This window comes from Octopus bimaculoides, chromosome 3 (genome assembly GCF_046866305.1).
Source record: "Octopus bimaculoides isolate indiv1 chromosome 3, ASM4686630v1, whole genome shotgun sequence".
In the NCBI taxonomy this organism is placed as follows: Eukaryota; Metazoa; Mollusca; class Cephalopoda; order Octopoda; family Octopodidae; genus Octopus; species Octopus bimaculoides.
In genome coordinates, this window is record NC_142930.1 from 115,319,572 (window position 1) to 115,342,132 (window position 22,561).

General features: G+C 31.5%; 1 protein-coding gene across 5 annotated transcripts in view; it reads right to left on the reverse strand.

Annotated features, from left to right (window-relative positions):
• LOC106880693 (uncharacterized) overlaps positions 1 to 22,561 on the reverse strand; it is a 550,491-nt gene that overhangs the window by 68,834 nt on the left and 459,096 nt on the right. For all 5 annotated transcript variants that reach the window (XM_089349496.1, XM_052966175.2, XM_052966174.2 and 2 more), the window contains 2 exons: positions 13,638 to 13,733; positions 11,414 to 11,686 (listed from right to left, as the gene is read on the reverse strand). In XM_089349496.1, coding sequence (XP_089205622.1) covers positions 11,414 to 11,686; positions 13,638 to 13,733 — 369 coding nt within the window. The remainder of the gene's footprint in view (positions 1 to 11,413; positions 11,687 to 13,637; positions 13,734 to 22,561) is intronic.

Consider the following 22,561-nt stretch of genomic DNA (forward strand, 5'->3'; position numbering starts at 1 on the left):
GCAGAATATTTGCTGTAGCCCATCATTTACACTAAGATAAAATAATGTACATGTTAACACTTCCAATCAGTTAAGACCAGAAGGCATGAGAGCCACTGTATGGTACATCATCATCATCATCATTATTATTATCATCATTATTATTATCATCATTATTATTATTATTATTATTTTGCCACTGAGGTAAACTTTGTCATTCATCTATTCAGAATTGATGAAATATGAACCGTTATGTCCTTGGGTCATTGTAATTGACCTACCCTCTCTCCACAATTGCTGGACTTGTGCCAAAACTTGAAACCAATATTTCTATTTCCTTAATATTTTTATCAAGTATAATTATAATAACAGATGAAAGAGATGATACTCCCTACCACAAATTTATTAATTTATCAAATGGTTTATCAAAAACCAAGATTACCATACATCATATCATCCAACTTTGAAAGAAGTCCCTCCTAACATAATATTTGATAATAGTTGACTGCACAACAGAACAGAGACAAACAACAATTTTTGAGATGAGTTATTATGATAATAATTTAAATTTTCCAGACTATTAATTTCATTTTCTTCTTTTTATGCATCACACAATATTTCAGTTTGTCCAATAGTTGATCATCTTTAGATACCCTGCTCCCGCATAAACATTTCCACAAACAGGGTTTAAATGAAGAACCTTTGTTTTTAAATGCAGAGTTTCAAAGTTCTTAACCACTTTGCTAGATAAAGTTAGCAGTCCAGAAAATTTAATTATGATAGAATAGAGCTTGTTTGTAACATTGATGCACTTTAGAAGTCTACTATTTAGCTGCCTATCAATTAATTTGAGCTCACTTCATTCTGAAAATGGATGAGTTGGAAATAATTTCATTTATATGTAATGTTTCCATTACAATGATTACAAACACATACATGCACACACGCTCGCACAAACACACACACACACACAACCACATGCTTGCACACACACACACACACACACATGTTGTTTTCTGATCTCAATTCCAGATAACTGTGTTTACAAGAGACAAGATTAGAGCAGGATAATGTGTAGCATGAAGATATGTAGCATTAAATAAAAAAAAAAATGATAATAATAACATCCTTCTGAAGAAACTTTCAAAAGAAGCCTCTATGCAGTGGCTCAAACTGTTAGAAATAGCAGCCAGATTACTTGATTATTCACAGAAAAGAGAGAGAGAGAGAGAGACATTGGTTAATGTAGTCTTATACAATGTGCAAATAAAAGATGGAATAGTCATGGTGGGAATATTTTTGATCATATGTAAGGGTTATTATTATTATATATATATATTGGGTTGTCCGGGAAGTTTGTGCCGATTTTTAAAGGAGAGAAAAAGGTCAATAAATACTTGCCATTGCATTTTTAATCAACCAAATATGAACCATTTTGTTGCACAATGTGTCTCCATCTCTCCTTTAACTTGAAAACACTCTCCTCCCAGAATTGAGGTGAGTTCATGGCAAATAAGTCGAAAGGTAAGCTACTATAAATCGGCACGAACTTTCCGGACAACCCAATATATATACTTACAACACCAATCTTCTTCATCTGGATAGTACACTGTTTCCAAAATTATAGTACACATACACACACACATATATTCTCAGCATTCAGGTAATGAATTCACAACAATTTGTTGCTCTGGTGGTGCAATGCCTCATTACAAAATACATTAGTTTCTACTTTACGGTAAAACATACACAAATAATAGTAAGAGCAGGAAAAGAGTAACTGTCATACTCTGCCACCACTACTGTCACCACCATCCCCACTACCACTGTAGCCATCAGTAATGGAGGGACACAAAGCACAATGTAGACCTTGGTGTGTAAAAATATAGGACCGAAATTGAACAAAATTCAATGACTGGCACCCATGCCAACCTTCCTTCATTGGACACTAAACTCAGCTTGTGAAGACCTGTTGGGGTAAGTGAGATCGAAACTGAACCAAATTCGATGACTGGCACCCTTGCCACTGGAGCGCTAACAGCACCATCCGAGTGGGATCACTGCCAGAGCAGCGATCTCGCTTCTATGCCGGTGGCACATAAAAAGCACCGTTTTGAGCTCGATCGTTTCCAGCTTCGCCTTACTGGCACTTGTGCTGGTGGCATGTGAACAAAACATTGGATTGACTCCTGTGCAGGTGGCACGTAAAAGCACCCACTACACTCTCAGAGTTGTTGACATTAGGAAGGGTATCCAGCTGTAGAAACTCTGCCAGATCAGATTGGAGCCTGGTGCAGCCATCTGGTTCGCCAGTCCCCAATCAAATCGTCCAACCCATGCTAGCATGGAAAGCAGACGTTAAATGATAATGATGATCATAGTTGGAATGTTTTTGACTGTAATTTTGTTCAACCAGAGCTGAACTAAGGGCTAAACAAAATGAATAAACAGTAACAAATTTGGTAGTAAAGGGTTCACATGTCCAGATTATCACACTGTGTCCCATGAGTCATAATTGCAAGCTGCAGTGTGCATTATGTTCTCTTTTAGGTGAAGGCTTGGTATGACTCAAACAACAAATTGTCCGGTTGTGCCCAGTTGTTCAGTCTGTTTGCTACAAGACTGTTCAATTACAGATGACCTGGAGCTATAAAATAACAGCAATGCACACACACACACAAATTGTGGATATCATGCAAATATCCAGATGAAAAGATGGATGAACTTTGAACTTGTTTAACATTTTAAGTTAGTGGCTCTGACTTTCAACTACAATGAAATGTTTGCTGCTGAATAATATCTAATTTTGAAAAATCAGCATTTTGAAAAGTAGTTTAGCTTACAGTTCTTCTTGGAGGTTAGCAGTTTTTATATTGTGAATAAATTGATTTTTTTTTTTCCTATTTCATTTTGTGAAATGAATACCAATGTATTTGCTGCAAATGTTATTGTTTATTTTTATCTGCAACAAAGTTATACGATGTTAAGCTTGTGTGAATATGTCTCTCTGAATATTACTGAATTACAGATTGTCTGTTGAAATATTCTATTCCATCTGAATAAAAAAGATTCTAGGTCAAAGTTCCAGGTCAATGTTCCAGAGAAAGAAGAAATGTGTTATAAAAAGATGCCTTCCTGTTATTGACTGTTCGCTTCTCCAAATTCATTGATTTGTGGATGTCGGAAAAAAAGAATGAAATATTAAGCTAACTAAATATTTTTATGATTACAGAAGTTGCGCAGTCATATAACTCTGGATATAAATTATGGATTCATAAAATCCCAATATATCTTTGAGTATCAAAATATCTTTGTGTTTCTTAGATTTTTTCCTACAAATTTCTGAGTTGCTTAGCAAAAGTTATTATTACTTGCTGTCAATTTTGGACAGAAGTAATAAAGTTTCTTTGGTTTTATAATGATTTATTTGAGCAAAGCTAATATCTTCAATTGATAAACTATACAAATCTAGAAGTACCACCGAAAGACTCCAGAGTGCTCCTCATAATTTCAACTTGAAACACACTTAGAAGACTAATCCCTATAAACTATGGTACACCATAAAACAACAAAATCAAGAATTGTAAATGACTACTGTGAGAAGAAGAATATATATAAAAAAAAAGGTTATGCTTACAATGCAAACAAAAGATTTAATGCCGTTTCTAATATAATCAGAAACCTTAAATATATAAAGGTGGACTTATTCTTCAGAGTTAGTCAGTTCAGTATAGAATACACCAGTGGTATTTGAAAACTTTATTATCAGAAAATATTCTCTTATGATGCAATTAAGAAGTAGAGAACTGGAAGTTTGGTAAGTAATTTAACTGTGCACAATGGCTGTGACAACAGACAAGAAATATTCTGTATGTTTGGTGATGTGAAATAAATAAACCAAAAGGTATATAAAATCAGAATCTGGAATTGGAAGAGTTCTATTACCTATTTAGAATAATAAAGGATAACTACAACAAAAGTTAAACATTTGTAGAATTTTACAAAATTAATATTGAAACCACTGTTAGATATTATGATAATATACAAGCTATATGCATCTATTAATAGAAGAAATATGCTTGTATAATTTGAATATATTTAATATTCTTGGATAAAAAATTTGAAATATTTAATGATATAATACTGAGATAATTGGAAGTGTTCTTTAATATATATAGAATTCTTTTAATAAATTTATATGAATATATGTATATCCTGATGTCAGTCATCCTATTCAAACTTATTTTATTTGCAGTACAATGAAGTGAAAGCATGAATATTTAAATCAAGTGATATCATTGAAGATAGTTGAGTGAAGATCTTTATCTGGTGTTCCTGTTATTTATTGGCAAGACAAAAATTACATTGACATTTGTCTAAATCCAATAACTGATACAAATACAAAATGGGCATGTGTTAAGAAATTTACTTCCCAACTACATGGTTCCAGGTTCAATTGCACTGCATAGCCTCTTGAGCAAATGTCTTCAACCATAGCCTTGTGAGTGGATTTGGTAAGCAAAAATTGAAAAGAAGCTTGTCATATATATATATATATATATATATATATATATATATATATATATATATAACGTGAGAGTTAGGGGTTGGGGGTTCAACCCACTAAGGGATAGTATCTATCCAGTATACTGTTGGGAGGGTATCCAATTGTCGCCTAGCGGTTCGGGCATGTAACCCCATTTCAAAATGTCATCCGATAATCACTCCGGAAAGGAATATTCGGATAGAATGGGGCTTGCTAAAACTAGGCCGAAACAGCTGTAAGATTAAACTTCTGTTCATCATCTAATTCCTTATGTACTTTGTACTTCTATATGTAAACCAGGTTGGCAAAATAACATAGTCTGCCATAGACACCTGTGCTTTGGTTCTTTCTTTCTTTTTCTTTCTTTTTTTGTCACTTTTGTTATGAATTAAATTAATGAATTCAATGGGATACACCGTTTGCAAGTAGTTGGGTTCAACATATTATCCTCCATTTTCTAATTGTTATATATATATATATATATATATATATATATGTATGTATGTGTGTGTGTCATTGTGTCTGTGTTTGTTACCTACCATTGCTTGACAACGAGTGCTGATGTGTTTATGTCCTTGTAACTTAGTGATTTGGCAAAATAAACTGATAGAATAAATACCAAGCGTCTAAAAAAGTAAGTACTGGAGTTCATTTGCACAACTAGAAATTCTTTTATATTTTACTTGTTTCAGTTACACTATCGCCATGCAGCATGGCCACAGTTCAATGACCGAAACAAGCTAGCAATTCCTTAGTACATCTGTCTATATTTATGAGTAACTGCAGTTAAGGTTTGCTGCTGTCTAAGCAGATTCCGGCTGTCAGAAAATGGCTTGAAAAAAAACTTTCAGCAAAAATTACAAAATGCTGAAGGAAACTTAAAAATGTATGAAGCAAAAGAAATATATAAATAAAAAATATAAAAAAGAAATTATAAAATGAAAGGAATATTCCACGAAATCTCTTTGTAATTTTGATATAATGTATTTCTTACTTGCAAGCTATTAGATGAGAATGATCAAATTTCTCAGAGGCAATTTAATGAAAAAAACTATTGAAATCAATAAATAAGGCATAGCACATGACATAAGAAACAATTTGATGATATTACAATAATTATTATATGTTTACAATAGTTATCTGAAATTTAAATAACCTATAATGTTACAATTTACATTTTTAACTTTTTTTGTTCTGCCATATTAAAGGAAATCTGTCAGCCACCATATTGCTGACATTTACAACTTCAAAACTGCAAGCCAATTGTGTTTGTTTTGATGGTTTTTTTTTTATAATCATAAATTGAAGTAAAACAAATATATGAATAAATAAATGGCTATGAAAACAATCTCCAGAGCGTATTGTATTATTGCAAAGAGTTCAATTGTTAGTGAGTTCAGGTAAAATGGAATGAAGGTTTAAAGAACCTTGGCCTTAGAAAGAGCATTGAAAGATAGTAAGTATATTTATGGTACTAGTCACTCCATTTCAACTACATCTCATCAAAAGAGAAAGACGTATGACATCAGATATAAAACTATTCTTTTATTCTTGTATTTGTTTCAGTTATTCGACTGTGACCATGCTGGAGCACCACCTTTAGTCGAACAAGTTGACCCCAGGATTTAATCTTTGTAAGCCTAGTACTTATTCTATCAGTCTCTTTTGCTGAACCACTTAGTTCACACCAGCATCAGTTGTTAAGTGATGGTGGTGGGACAAACAAATATATATATATATGATAGGCTTCTTCCAGTTTCCATCAACCAAAACCACTCACAAAACTTTGGTTGGCCCGAGGCTATAGTAGAAGACACTTACCCAAGGTGCCATGCAGTGGAACTAAACCAGGAACCATGTGGTTGGGAAGCAAGCTTCTTACCACAAGGCCATGCCTGCACCTTATGATAAATAATAAATAACATTGTTTTATTATTCTGGCACTAAGGTTCAAGAGCCATCTAGTTTATTTAAGTTCAGGTCTATGAAAAATTTGCTTTGTATCCTTCGCAAGACCACTTAACTTCCTCTAAAACAATGTAAATTTTAAACTTACATGGAAGTCTCTGACCATCAGTTTCACAGTGACAAAGTAATTTTATTAAAGTTTTCATCATTTACAGAATTAATTGAAGCAAAGGCAATGTATTTCGAGAAATACGTGGTAATGAACAGGTTAGCTGAAAAACTGCTTAATTAAAAGGGTTTTGAAGTAGCAGAAATGATACTAGACTAAATAATTTACAACACTCAGTTACTGTTCTTTTATGACCCTTGATGATATCCTGCAGAAATCTGTTTTGCATCTTCACCTTTTATGAGTAATAAAATACAACCAGTTGTATGGCAGGATTGATTTAATTAACTATACCCCTTCCTCAAAAATGTTTAGCCTTGGGTAGTAAAACTCAATATTGCCTGATGAAATGGTGTGGTTATGAAAAACTTTAAAGTTATGTAGTAAAGTTATGTAGGTAGGCTCAGGAGTGGTTGAGTGGTAAGTAGCTTGCTTACCAACCATATGGTTCTGGGTTCATTCCCACTGCGTGGCACCTTGGACAAGTGTCTTCTACTATAGCTTCGGGCTGACCAAAGCCTTGTGAGTGGATTTGGTAGACGGAAACTGAAAGAAGCCTGTCGTATATATGTATATACATATGTGTGTGTGTGTATATGTTTGTGTGTCTGTGTTTGTCCCCCCAACATTGCTTGACAACTGATGCTGGTGTGTTTACGTCCCCGTAACCTAGTGGTTCGGCAAAAGAGACCGATAGAATAAGTACTAGGCTTCCAAAGAATAAGTCCTGGGGTCGATTTGCTCGACTAAAGGTGGTGCTCCAGCATGGCCGCAGTCAAATGACTGAAACAAGTAAAAGAGTAAAAGAGAGAGTATCCATTTATGAATAAATGACCACGTTATGGAAACATGTGCAACAAAAATATCAGCAGTCCATTTTCTTCCTTTGCTATATTAAACACCATGTAATACATGCAATTTTGTTGTTATATACATTGATTTACAGGATGCTTAATATCACTAGACAATGGTTATCATTGACTGTAATCATTTAAGTGTACTTCTTGTATACCTTGTTAGCTAAATATACCAGGGTCATTTAGATCCCTACTACTTAATATACCTTTTATCTTTCTGCTATCTTTTACTTGTTTCAGTCATTGAACTGTGGCCAAGCTGGAACATCACCTTGAAGGATTTTTTAGTTAAATGATTCAACCCAAGTACTCATTTTTATTTTTTCAGCCTGGTATTTTATTCTATCAACTTCTTTTGTCAAACTGCTAAGTTATGGTGACATAAACGAACCAACACATGTTGTCAACACGTGATGTTAGTAGGACAAGCACACACAAAAACACACATGCACATATATATACGATGGGCTTCTCTCAGTTTCCATCTACGAAATCCACTCATAAGGCTTTGGTTGGCCTGAGGCTACAGTTAAAGACACTTACTCAAGATGTCACACAGTGGAACTGAATCCACAACCATGTGCTTGGGAAGGAAGATTCTTACCACATAGCTTTGTCTGTGCCTATGTACATTACACACACACATATGTGTATGTATGTGTGTGTGTGTGTGTGCACGTGTGTGTGAGTAGAGTGGTGAGAGAAACACTAGAACACCAAAGTATATAATTTCAGTAGATTGTTTTATATTTCTATGTTCTAGCTTTAAATCTCCTCAAAGTTTGACTTGTCTTCAACATGCTTAGAGTTGTTAAAATATGTTGTAAAATACTAATTGACTATACTTTCTTACAAATGTGTTATTTTGTGTCCACTGGAGAAATATTATAGTTGTTAAAAAAAAAATTCAGTATATTAATAATCAACATTATTATAATTACTAACATTACCACAAAAGTAGTCAGTTGCACATAATGATAATCAGCAAAACATATAATTATCGACATTGAGATTTTAGTTTGTGAATATAGCTACAGATGTAACAGTATGAACATAACTGACATGTAATTATTCAGATACCCATAAGATTATACTTTCTGTATGTTATACTGTTTTAGCTGAATATTGTCTTAATGTGGGTTAAAATCATTCAGATTATAACTGGCCAGGTAAATAAGACACAGTATAGGAAAATAAAAGAAAGCTGAAGTATATGGAGTGCTAGAGGTTATAGGAATAGAGTAATGATTTGAGAATATAGATACAATAATAATATGGTTAACTATTAGAAAACTATAAGATATCGACTATAAATTAAGGCTGTGAAATCTGTCTAATCATAGGTGCAGGTGTGGTTGTGTGGTAAATTTTATTCCCAACCACATTGTCCAAGTTCAGTCCCACTGTGGCACCTTGGGTAAGTGTCTTCTACTATAGCTTTGTGTCGACCAAAGCCTTGAGTGGATTTGGCAGATGGAAACTAAAAGAAGTCCCTCATATGTGTGTCCGTGTTTATACCTCACTACTGCTTGACAACTATTATTGATGTGTTTATCTCCCTGTAACTCAGTGGTTCAGCAAAAGATACTGATAGAAAAAGTACCAGGCTTTAAAAAATAAGTCCTAGGGTCAATTCATTCAGCTAAAATTCTTCAAGGCAGTGCCCCAGCATGGCCACAATCTAATGACTGAAATAAGTGAAAGATAAAATTAAAGTGCTCAATATCAAATGTTCCTTAAATAATCTATGTCTTTCATTGAAAAATTGAATATGTGCGTGTATATACATATATATGTATGCACACACACACACATTTATATATATATATATATATATATATATATATATATATATATATATATATAAGAACAATTAACAAACAACTCTTTTGCAATTCATACTCAAAGACTACAGAGAGTTAAAAGTGAACTTAAACTAAACAGAAACATAAGAAAAATCAAATAATGTTTTAACTATCATAATAATGTGCACAATATAACTTGTTATGAGGAAAATAAACTGATGTTGATGAATTTGGTGAAACATTAATATAGGCATTATGATATACAATGCATAAATATAGATGTGTTCTTTGTATGTATGTGTAGAAGTGTCATAGGGGAAAGCAAAAATGATTCGTATTAAAGGTAAAGGATTTTTACTAGTAAAAATATAAACTAACATAAAGCAAATGTTTAAAACTATAATTAATAATAAAATATTAGATGTTTAGAATTTGAGAGAAATATGAAAGTTGAACTAGGATGTTGAGGAATTGGAGCTTTGAAGAAAATGAATTTATATGAAGTCTAAATGTTATAACTGAGGTTTAGTTTTAGTTAAACTTCAAGTAAGATTTTAAGCGGCAATGTATGTACGTAAATGGATAATCATAAAAGTTTCTGTGAACTGTAGGATTTAATAAAACGAACGTTTAATTTTGCTTTCAGTAATATTAAATAAATGAGATAATATCTGAAATGGATAATAATGTTATACCATCACAGGAAATATTTCCAGAATACCTAGGGAAAATAAGGAACCTGTTATTTGATCATGTATAATAAATAACTGCCAAGAGGCACAATACTTGAAGTGGATATGAACTTAAAATTGGTGATCTGGTTACACAATATACTGCTATCTCAGTCATTTCACTTCTACATGAAAAATCCCATCCACATACACAGGCATGTATGGAAACACACACACATGCACATATGCACACATACATGCATACACACACACATACAACTTATAGTTTTCTGTTTTCTTAAGCTTTGAAACAAAGTCTTGCTTTATTCAAAAGAAAGAGGTTTGTAGTTTACTAATTAAATTTAGATTCAACATAGAGAAAAAAAGCACTGATATAATTCAATCTGAGAAGTAATAGGGCTTTTATGAAAAATCACACAAAGCAACAATGTAGTCCCAAAAGTAGAGCATTAGTCTTTGAAATATTGATAAGTTTAATCGATGATTGCAGCTGAGATTTCCCTTTGTGAGATAAAACTGTAGTATCCTAATAACACAGAAAAAGCTACTGCATCAATCCTTAAGTTTTCTTTTAAATATTATAAACAGAACTGTAATTATTGTAAACAGATGAAATTGTGAATTTTCTTTTTAAATGTTTAATTAGTTTACAGAATATTTTGAATGACAGCAAGATAAAGAAAGTATGAAAGAATAAAGGAGGTGAATAAGGCACTAGAGAGAAGTGGAATAAAAGAGAGATTTCAAAACAAATATAAATAATAATGAACCGTAATATGTATGCCAAAACCTGATCCACATTCAGTAAGGTTAACCCTAAGATTGTTTGTTAGAATTTCGTCTTGTTTACCTAATTATTTTCTAGTGTAGTTTAGGTAAGAACAGAACACATAGTACCAACTATAATTACATTCTAAAAATAAAATATTTCCATTGAGAATGTAGAGCACCCTACTATGTAAATTAATGATATATTATAAAGTAAACCCAGATGATGTTTCATTATTCATCATCAGCATACTTCAAATGTTTCCCTAATAGCAAAATGATCGTTCCAGCTTTCTTTGTCCTCAATTATCAATACGGCATAGGTAGAGCATCAACTATAATTGTCTTGTTCTTACTTAGTTTCCTCACTTATATTACCAAGGGTACACACGCACACACACACATTCACACACATTGAGAAAATGAGAATTCTATTCACAGTTAATTTGTTTTCTAATCAATAATAAAAACAAAAAAATTAACAACCAGAAATAATCAATAAAAATAAGCTGATTCCTAAATTTTAAGACATTGTATTAGCTGTAATCTATGATCTATTCACATTAAGTATTCATCATGACAGCTTTAAAAGTAACAAAGAAAAGAGACTAAAATGTAAACAGTATTTATAAAATAGGTTGTGTAATTTTCAAATTAAGAATTAAAAGTGAAAAAAGATTGTTGCTTACTGCTTTTCCAGCTTTGACAGCATATATTGATCTAAATTTATTCACAGTGATATCTCCTGCAACGCTTTTCTTTCCATTATCATTATAAAAGCTCTTGGACAAAATGAAGTAACCTTCGACGGCTTCTTCCATTTCTTCTGTTGAGCAAGGCACTGCTTCCTGTGGCCGAGTGTCATCCCGTCCTGGTGGACTATTGTAGTAGTCGACATCCCACCAGTCTTCTGAAAGCCAAGCTGGTAGAAACCAGGCATAGCCTTCGTATGATGTCATCCTCTGAAAAGTAACATGATTTCATAAGAACTTGGCTTCACATCTAGAGAGTAAGAAATGAAAGCAACAAACAGATAAATTAATAACAAGGTTTCTTTTTATGTATGAACTGAATACAATTGTACCAATTTTAGTAACACACCATTTCAACATCTGTCCCTATACACCAGCATGGACTGGGATACATTTACAATGCATCATTATATACTCTCTCTTTACTCTTTTACTTGTTTCAGTCATTTGACTGCAGCCATGCTGGAGCACCGCCTTTAGTCGAGCAAATCGACCCCAGGACTTATTCTTTGGAAATCTAGTACTTATTCTATCAGTCTCTTTTGCCGAACCACTAAGTTATGGGGACGTAAACACACCAGCATCGGTTGTCAAGTGATGTTGCGGGGGGAGGGGGACAAACACAGACATACAAACACACATATATATATACATATATACGACAGGCTTCTTTCAGTTTCCGTCTACCAAATCCACTCACAAGGCTTTGGTCGGCTGGAGGCTATAGCAGAAGACACTTGCCCAAGGTGCCACGCTGTGTGACTGAACTCGGAACCATGTGGTTGATAAGCAAGCTACTTACCACACAGCCACTCCTGCGCCTATATATGCTTTGTTTTATCGCTTTTATTTCATACTTTGGGTCTCACAGCTTCAAATTGGATTTTTAAAAAAATCTCCTTATTAGCATTTAAAAAAATCCTATTTCCACCTTAGAAATTACTTAGCATGCCAATATTCACTTTCATAAGCCTTATGTTTCTATGCCATCAATATTATCTTATGAATAAACTGAGTAATACATTCAAGACCCAGTTCTCTCAACAATTCACTTGTATTTTAAATTCTAATCCATATTCAGTAACCTAGGTTCAGTAAACAACAAGCACAAAAAAACGTTTTCATGTTAGAAGAACAATTATGTTATCGTTTGAATACAAGAAGTGAAAATTGTTTGTTAGTTTATTCTTTTAACAGGTAATATAGAGATATTTCTAGACTAACATATCGTGTGAAGTAGTTTTGTGAAATTAGAATGGAGGTAACACATGCAGTAGCAAACGAAAAATGCCAGCATGGCATTGCTTATCTAAGTGACATGATACCAAAAAATGGATTATTATATACACAATGCAGTCTACACAAAATATTGTAAAGATGACATTATTAAACAAACTCAAAACATATATACATCAATACCTTTGACAAGAAGGAATATTTATGAGATGCATAAGTTAAAATGCCCATTAATGCAAATATAACATTAAAAGCATTGTTCTCTGGGTCAGAGAATAAAAGAACTTCACAGCTTTTGAGTTAAATTGTCTAGTTATTGGGAAGAATATGTTAAATTTTAGAACAAAAGGGACTAACCATAGTCACAAAATGTAGAATATCGATAATTTTAATTAAAATTTTATCACAAACATATAGTCATTCGTGTACTTTATTCTATAAGCTACTCATAATATAATGCCTACAAACTCATCTCAAGAAACAATGGTTCTCAAAAGAACACAAATAGCTGAAACAGATTATCCAAATTCAATTTATTACATTCTACAAAAGTTCTGCATATAACTGAATTTATTGCTGTCTAAATAGCAACAAAAGATTATTATCTTTAAATTAGAGATTGTTTCTAAATTTATCACCAACTTTTTCTAGGATTTATTTGATATATAAAAAAAAAAGCTAATTTATTAAATTCATAGAGAACAGAATTTTATATTTTCTTCTTGCTTGTTTATACTTAAACTTTGTCAATTGCACTTTGATGTCAAGCTCATAAATGTTGTTAGTTAAGTTTTAAATAAATATATTCATCAATTGATTAAATAAAAAAGAGCTTCTATAAACACGTAACGTGATCTATGAATAGCATTGAGATAATATATACCTTAGGAATATTTTGAAATAAATTCAAAAATTTAACAAATACCTGTCGATATGCTTCACACATAACTAAGCGAGCTGCATAGTCAAAGAAATCTCCAATGATGATATGAATTTTATTTCTTCGCAAATCAGCAAATATCTGGAATTAAGTGCACAATATTTTGTTAGGAAACAAAGCTCAACACATGTCTAGAATTTGACACTAATGTACATTTATAAAAATAATATTTAATGAAAACAAAATATTATAATAACCTAAGATTGAAATAAGATATTTGAAAATTGTATAAAAGTTCATTTTGATAGTTAAATGAGATATATTGATCAAGTGAATTTCTAACATTAACTCGGACCTCAAATATGAATAGGAGACTATTTAAGGTTTACTTAAGTTATTAATTTAATCCCCACGATTGTTACAAAAGTTTGTAAGTAGGTTTCAAAAAGTATACAATCTTTCCAACGTTTAGAATAACAATATTAATAGGAAAAAGAAAAATATATTTCAGATTTCAAATCAATAATTTTTTTTTCACCAGTGACCTTGATAGACTTCAGCTTGTGAATGATATGTAAATATTTGTCCAGGATAGGATCAATAATTTTTATTTACTCAGAATAAAAATATCATAGATAAAAATGTATAACTGGAACAATTGATGATAAAATATATCTTAAGATATATTTCTTACTGAGAGAAGTAAACAACATATATATATATACACACACATACACAACAGCAACACATACACACACTCACATATATATATAATCTAACAGTAAACAAAATATACACACACATACACAAATGCACTTTCATATATTTCACTGTAATATCCATGGTAGGATTGACAATAGGATTATGGTTGAGTAGTGCAGTTCACCAAGTGGATGCCAGTCTATGATTACGTACAGAGAGAAACTAGTGCAGAGAAAGGAACCACAAGACAAATATACATCCAATAGCATTGAAAGAAATCTTATTTGAAGCACTTCAATTTCCAGGAAATCTTATTTGATGCACTGCATTATCCACAACCAGTACAGAATTGCAAACAAAATTTAAATCACTCTATAAGAAAATACATATATCTTCAACCATGAAGCCACCTACTTTCATATAAAACATTGGTTCCTTCAAGCTATTGAACATCACTGAAGGTCATCATTGGGTAATGTCTGTCTTAGTTACTATGCAAATCCATCAGAAACCTGTCAATTCTTCAAGTGATAGATTGAACAGACCATTATTGGAGATCTTCATTGGCTAATATCAATCTACAAGAAATCTATTTTGCAATTTAAAATTGAATACTAAATGCTTTATACTTATCCCATTACACTAGGAATCTTTAAAATTTATATTTCAATATGTGCTAATTGGCATCTAGAAGAATATCTACTTGTGAATAATTCTCCTCAGTTCAGTAAGAAATTAGTCCTAAAATTGCTTCCTTATCTTTTATATATAATTACGGCAATGGATAAAAAATCAAAGAAAAATTAATTCAGAAGCTGATAATCATAAAGGAATGTAATAATGAATGATGATAACGATATAGATAACATTGCAATAAACTATATAAATGATATACATTATGGAAAAAAAAGCTTGAAACGAACTGAATGCACAAGAGGTTTCCACTATTTTTATATTACAGGCTTTCTAGATATTAAAGACATGATCTCTCATGTTCTCCTCTTCAAAACCAAGATAATATAGTTCTGAGGGAAAAAACTCTCTATTACTTTTACAGGTGTATTGATTTAGTGACTTGTCTATGAAGATAACTTGAAGCTTCTAACAGTTAAGAGAGAGCATTAAGAGCAGTTGCAGTAAATGCTTTCTGTCAACCTGTCAGGAATAAACTACATTTCATGTATATTTACAGATAATATCGCTTACAAAGCACTATATAATGCAAGTACAATATATTTTTACCTTGAAAACAAGGCCACATTTGAATGGTTACAATATAAAATCTAATGTTTACTGTGTTCTCGCTATACTTTTAGTTCCAAGTTTTAAATTTTCTTTTAGCTTTTCCAAGGATTTTAGATTGTGAATTAAGCATTTTATTTAAAAGAAATATAGTGAGTTATAAAGGTTAAATAATGGAATTCAGAACAAAGAAACAAAAACAAAACCAACAAAAAAGATTCAGTAAGAGTTGATAGCTGAAATTTGAACTTTTTTTTTATATTTATTTATTTATCCTGAGTTATAGTGAAGTGTAGCTAAAATTTAAGATGATTGATTGCAATTAGGCTTCTTTTAGATATTACAATTAGCACTAAACTCTAACAATCATAATAATGAACAAAAGAGCTTATGGCTTCATCCTATAATGCAAAATGGGGAGAAAAAAATGCAAAGAAACAAAACAACTTTTAAACATCAAATGAAGAATTGAAAGATGTAAAGATTTCAAGTATCAATCTAATTATCAATAGTCTTAGATTAAATGTTAATGAATCTGGATTTTTGCTATTTCATTAAGCAAGTTATTAATCCATAGTTAACTGCTTGAACTCCTGTCATAAACTAATACTGCATCTGCTTCAAAGATCTTTCACAGTATCATGAATTCCTATTCCATTTCAATCTACAACAGCTTAATAGTTCCACTATCTTGTTAGTAACATACCAAACCAGTTAAATACACAACCCAACCACGTAATGTATTTCTTCTTAAAAATATATCTCGAAAACATTCTTTCAAATAAGATTTTTTCCTAATGTAATTTTATGGAGCATACATACTTTAAGTTGATCATAAAGGAGAGATAATCTGGAAAAATGTGTTAAAATGTATTTCATATATATAGAAATACTAAAATATCCTCTGTAGATAAAATCTTTCAGCAACAGTATAAAACCCATTTTTAACCATATCTTATAAATTTTTTAAAAGGTCTATATTGGGAATGTTTTGTAGTAAGATCAATTTTTATTACATAAACATAAAAATCCCTTTCTTAGAAGGTGCATACAAAATATTATTTTAGCAATACTTCACAAAGTATACTTTGGTAAGGTGATCAAATTACACTCTCTTTGAATGTGTTTCAATACACATACATATATGTGTGTGTGTGAAGAGTGTATTGGAGAATGCTAAAGCAAACGTAGCAAACATGTTCATGGAGCAGTGCTCAGATAAAAGAGAACTTAAATTCCAAAACTTTCATTCAGGGCAGTTGGCTATGGTGTAGAAAGTTAGCTAGAAGAATGCTCCTCTTCCTGTTTAGACTAAGATAACTTTGACTCATGGATAAGAATTTGTGTTATTCCACACACTTACACATAATGAGTCTTTATGTTATGTAATAGTGTACTAGACATGGTTATGACTGTGACATGGTTCACCTAATATATATATACGTGTATATTTTATACTACTGGGTTTTATCATTGGGTACCCTATTATTTTAATATATATTTATATTTGATTTTTGATCATTTGGGAATGATATAAAGTTGTTTCGACCAATTGGAGTGTTTACTCATTATATCTTTCAATTTATTTCTCTTTTCGCCTCAGTGTCACCTGAGCACTTCCAAATGCAGTCCTATTTTTATTTTTGTTCTTCAGTTTAACGAAATTGCTTTTCGGTTTAATGAAGTTATAAAATTATCCTCTGATATATATATATAAGAAGAAAAGAAAAGATGGAAATAAGGAAGTTAATAATTGTTTATTATTAAAAAAATGGTCATCTTTGCTTCTTACAGCTGTTTCAATTAATTATCAATAATTTTATTACAAATTTGTGCATTAAATTTATATTTATGTGACATGAGTATAATTTCACCAGAGGCAAAAATATGTACCTTTGGATGTTATAGGTGGGCTTATCAGTTCATTATGGCCAATTTGTTAATAATAAACAATTATTAACCACTTTATCTCCATATTCTTTTCTTCTTTTAAATGAATATAAATTATATGCTTTATATATACCTACTGTTTTAAGGGAATTTCATTCCCTCAAAATACTAGGTATTGAACCAGTATTTCCTTGTATGCAACCATCCCTTTACAACGTTAACATATCCTCTAATTATATATATTGTGTTATGCTGTACAGAACCAGATCTTGTAAACTACTCCAAATCATTGTTGGAGAGTCAGCATAAGTGGAGTCAAGCCCAGTTAGTTTGTACTGTCAACTGAGTTGTATTAGATGTAATAATGAAATCAAACCATATAGTGATATCTTAAAATCATTTAATACATATGTTTTGGGCTTGTTATATATAACAGGAAATGCATTCCATTGCGTAAATCTTCCTTGAAAATGCTTTAACTGAGGAAGCTTTATGTAATGGATGCATTTCCTATTATTTTCGATGCAAACCTCATATGTACATATTAAACGATATCAAAATATCACTATTTGGTTTGATTTCATCACACACACACACACACACACACACACACACACACACACACACACACACACACACACACACACACACACATATATATATATATATATATATATATATATATATATATATATATATATATAATCAGGGATTGTGTTTAGTATATATTCCAAAACATGAATATTTAGCAAACTACACATCATGTATTTCATCATCACATTTTGAACACTCCCACTATATTGCTATCATTATCCTCATTGGGATGAAAAATATTTTTTCTCTTTTTAACAAACATACATGATAACCTAAGTAATTTTATTATAGAAGAATAAAATCTTTCCTTTAATATTACAAACAGTGGGCCACAAATTAAAGCACTTATGTAGAAGTATTAACTGAAATCTTGAAAAACATCATCCAAAGCAAAATTCCTTGTTCTACATGTCATTATCAGTGATTATATTTCAAACATAGATCAACGATTATATTAATATGGCTGAAATGTTAAGCACCTATCAAGAAATAATTTCGAAAATAATATGAAACCACTCAATATAAATATACCAGATGAAAATTGAAGACATTTCAATATTGCATATATTTCATTTTAATGTCTACTTTTCTATGCTTGCATGGGTTAGATAGAATTTGTTTAGGTAAGATTTACTACAGTTTGATGCTCTCTCTGTCACTAGTCCTCATCTGCTTCCAAGCAGGTGAGGACGAGTGACAGGTACATGCCTAGACATGTTTTCATGGAAGATTGGAGATAAATGGTACTGCTTTTAAGACAGTGATACCCATTTATGACTCTCTTGCATTGTCAACACAAGGCGACACAAACACATGTTGATCTTCTTTCAGTTTCCATCCATCAAATCCTCTTACAAGGCTTTTATCAGTCTGCAGTGATAATAGAAGACATTTGCTTAAGGTGGCTTGCAGTGGGACAGAACCCAAAACGATGTTGTTAGAAACTCATATTGTTTTACAAATACTATAAAATTAACTAGTCAAAAAAAGAAAAAAAAAGACAAAAAGAGAGAAAAAGTAAGTGTTCTAAGATTCAACAATATATTAATGCATTCAGTATGAAGCTAGTAAATCCACATACTTTATAACTGCTAATCAAAGTTTTCTATATTCAGAACAGAGTTTGTGAATACAATTTGTTATATAGAAAAGTCTGAAGCCTTAATTTTTTTAAAAGTGTGTAAAGAGAACAATATGTTCTCTGCAATAACATAAGTGGTGCCTGAACAATAATGGAAACCTATTTTCAGATACACATCAGAGTGGAAGCTTATATTGACTCTACGGTATTTTCAAAGTGTTGACGAATTATGAATAGTTTTGTAATTCACAATTTCTGACAGTCCAAGTGAAATATGAAAATATTTGCCTTCCTCTCTGAAGGGAGTATAATGAGAAACAGTGAAGAGCATTATGTACGAGATGAGGCAGAGAGCAAGCCAAAGAAAGAAATCTATATAATGATTCAAAAAATGTTGAAACTTAAGGCCAATATAAAAAAAAAAAAAACAGCTTCTTAATGGAAAAAATGTATTACTAGACCAATAAAAGAACTTCTTAATGGAAAAAAAAATATTATAAGGAAGGTTTTATTAAACTGTTTCATAAACATGTTCTCTCCTATCAGAGATAAAAGAAGCAGGCTTACTTCAGAAAATCTAAAAAATTAATAGCCATGTTTTTAGTATTAAAGTAGTAAAGCTAAAAGCTAGGAAAATAACATTTCTTCCATTTATCTAAATAGATCTTGAGAATAAGTGATTATCAATTGAACACTATTTTAACTTCAGAAAGTAATACGACAACCTTTGGAGTGCAGATATGCTGAACATTAACTTAAATGAATAATGTAAAATACATAGGTTAGGATTCATATTTCCCACAGTGATATAATTCTGGTAAAAATACCTGAATAAAAATGCTGTATTAAAATCAAACGAATAATCTAAATAGCTCCCTAAATGTTTAAGATGGTAGGATCTGAGTTAAGTTCCTAAAAGATGCTTCACGATTGACAATGCTGAAGGTAATTTGAAGGTTTGTTAGCTACATGTTACTAAAGCCTTTGTTATAAACTCATTATTCTTCTTTTAGAAGTTTGAAAATCTCAGAAATAAATTCTTGATTGAGTAATGTGTGAAATTCTTTAAATAGTCAGCTTGATTCTTAATGTACATTACAAAAAGAAAAAAATATATAAAAAGTTAGATTTAAAGCTTTTTATAGAGTTGATGTAGAAACACGAGAAAAATCTACTGTGTTAATGTGACCTTCATACAGCAATAGAATCAGGTAGGTGGTATTGTTTGGTGTGGACAAAAGAAACATGAAGAAAATCAATATATCAATCAATGAAACTACTGGGTATACTGTTGATGCTGTAGCATTCCAAAAAGCTAGTGTTTATTATTCCAGTTTGGAGCTCAACATGCACTAGTATAACACATACTGCATTGAAATTACTTGCAAAGGCCACAATCTTTATTAAGTTACTGGAAAAGGTAAATAAGACTTAATACTTAGAAAAATTAATTACTTCTGGTGAAGTAAGTTAAATTCATTGAAAATATTTTTTAATAACACAAAAATATTGTTCTTTTTTTATATAATTGTTACTCTGGAAAATGATGCAACCATGTCTAACTTGCAGTTTGTAAATTCCTGCAGAAGAGTACTCTGTAGTAATAGAAACCTCCTTTGTGGAGAGTAACATTTATGCTTTGAAACTGCCAAAGCTAACACGTTTAATAGATTACCAGAGGTATTAATAAGATTTTTGAAAATACCAACTGTATTTGTAAGGACAGAAATAATTGATCAGCTGTAACCTCAAAATATGTATATGTATAATTTGAGGTGATGCAAACTTAGGCATGAAAAGGTAAAAAAAAAAGGGGTTGTGAGATAAAAAAGGAATAATGAATAAGACTAAGGCAGTAAAAGCATATAAGGAGTATCTCCAATTATTCATACAAATTATTATGTAAAACTAAATTACAAACAATGGTAGTAAAAAGGATATTTAAAATATACTTTAAAAATATGTGCAGGAATATGAGAAAGTAATTTAAGATACTGCACAAAAACAAGAGAAAGAAGACATTATTAACAAGAGCAATATTCATGTCTTCAAGTTCCAAAATTTTCCTAGATCTTCAACAACATTTACAACACAGCCATCATCATCATCATCATCATCGTTTAACGTCCGCTTTCCATGCTAGCATGGATTGGATGATTTGACTGAGGACTGGTGAATCAGATGGCTACACCAGGCTCCAATCTGATTTGGCAGAGTTTCTAACAGCTGGATGCCCTTCCTAACGCCAAGCACTCCGAGAATGTAGTGGGTGCTTTTACGTGGCACCGGCACAAGTGCCAGGAAGGCAACACTGGTAACGATCACGCTCGAATGGTGGTGCCATCACGATTTCGCTTTCACTTGCCCCAAGAAGTCTTCCCAAGCCATATTATTATAAACATACAAACAGACCTCCAGGACTATAAAGATAATGAACAGATACTTGTTGGATATTGTTAGCCAGTGAAATCTAAAAAAAAAAATAAAATTAATGTTGGCTCATTCAAATTTTAAAATTCTTATTCCCATAATTTCTACCATTGTTGTACATGATTGGTGAACCGAATGTATAATGCTGAATGTTTCTGACAGGTGGCCATTTTGCCTTGTCCATGAAGCAGATGTTGCTGCATACTGCAGTGATCCAACTAAAAAATAGGACTGAAAATCTACAGTTGGTCAACCCTATCAACAACATTTTCCTTATATATTTTGGTCAGGGCCCCACCTCTCCCAGCTCCATCATTGATCCTCCTTATGACATATCACTTTAGCTACATTTTGTCTTGGATTTGTTAAAAAAATCTTTAAATCAACAAATATAAGGTAATTTTTTTTTCTAATAATATTCATTTGCTGACACTACAGAGTTGAAGTTCTGTATTCTGGTAGACTCAAATGTCATCCTGGTCAATGTAAATATTACATGCTAGTTTCATTTCTATTATTTGTAGAGCTTTCAGACCTTCATTTGTTTGCAGAATGCCTTATTCTTTACTAAGGCAGCTCACCTTCATTACTTTTGTAGGCATTGCCATTATTCCTACCATGACGGTCACAGAGGACAACACTTGATTAACTGAATTGATGACAAATATAACATGTAATAGACATTCTGGAACTTTCAACATGTTAGGAGCTAGTCTTTAAATAAATTCTTGAAAATGATGATTAGTTGTCCATTACAGAGTGAAAGCAACAAGAAGTTTGCTATTTAAAAAAAGGGAAGTTAGCTAGTTAATAATTATAAAACGAGTTTTTAAAGACAAATTCAATTTCAGGAAATTATATTCATGTCCTTTTCAGATATCAATTTTGACAATAGTATTTTTCTGTCCATTAATAGCTCTTAGAAAATTGTATTTTTAAAATATGGTTTAGAGAGCCTTCAAAATATACATTAACATTATGAAGAACCGACAAAACAAATTTATCAATACCTTCACTTTCATAAATCTTA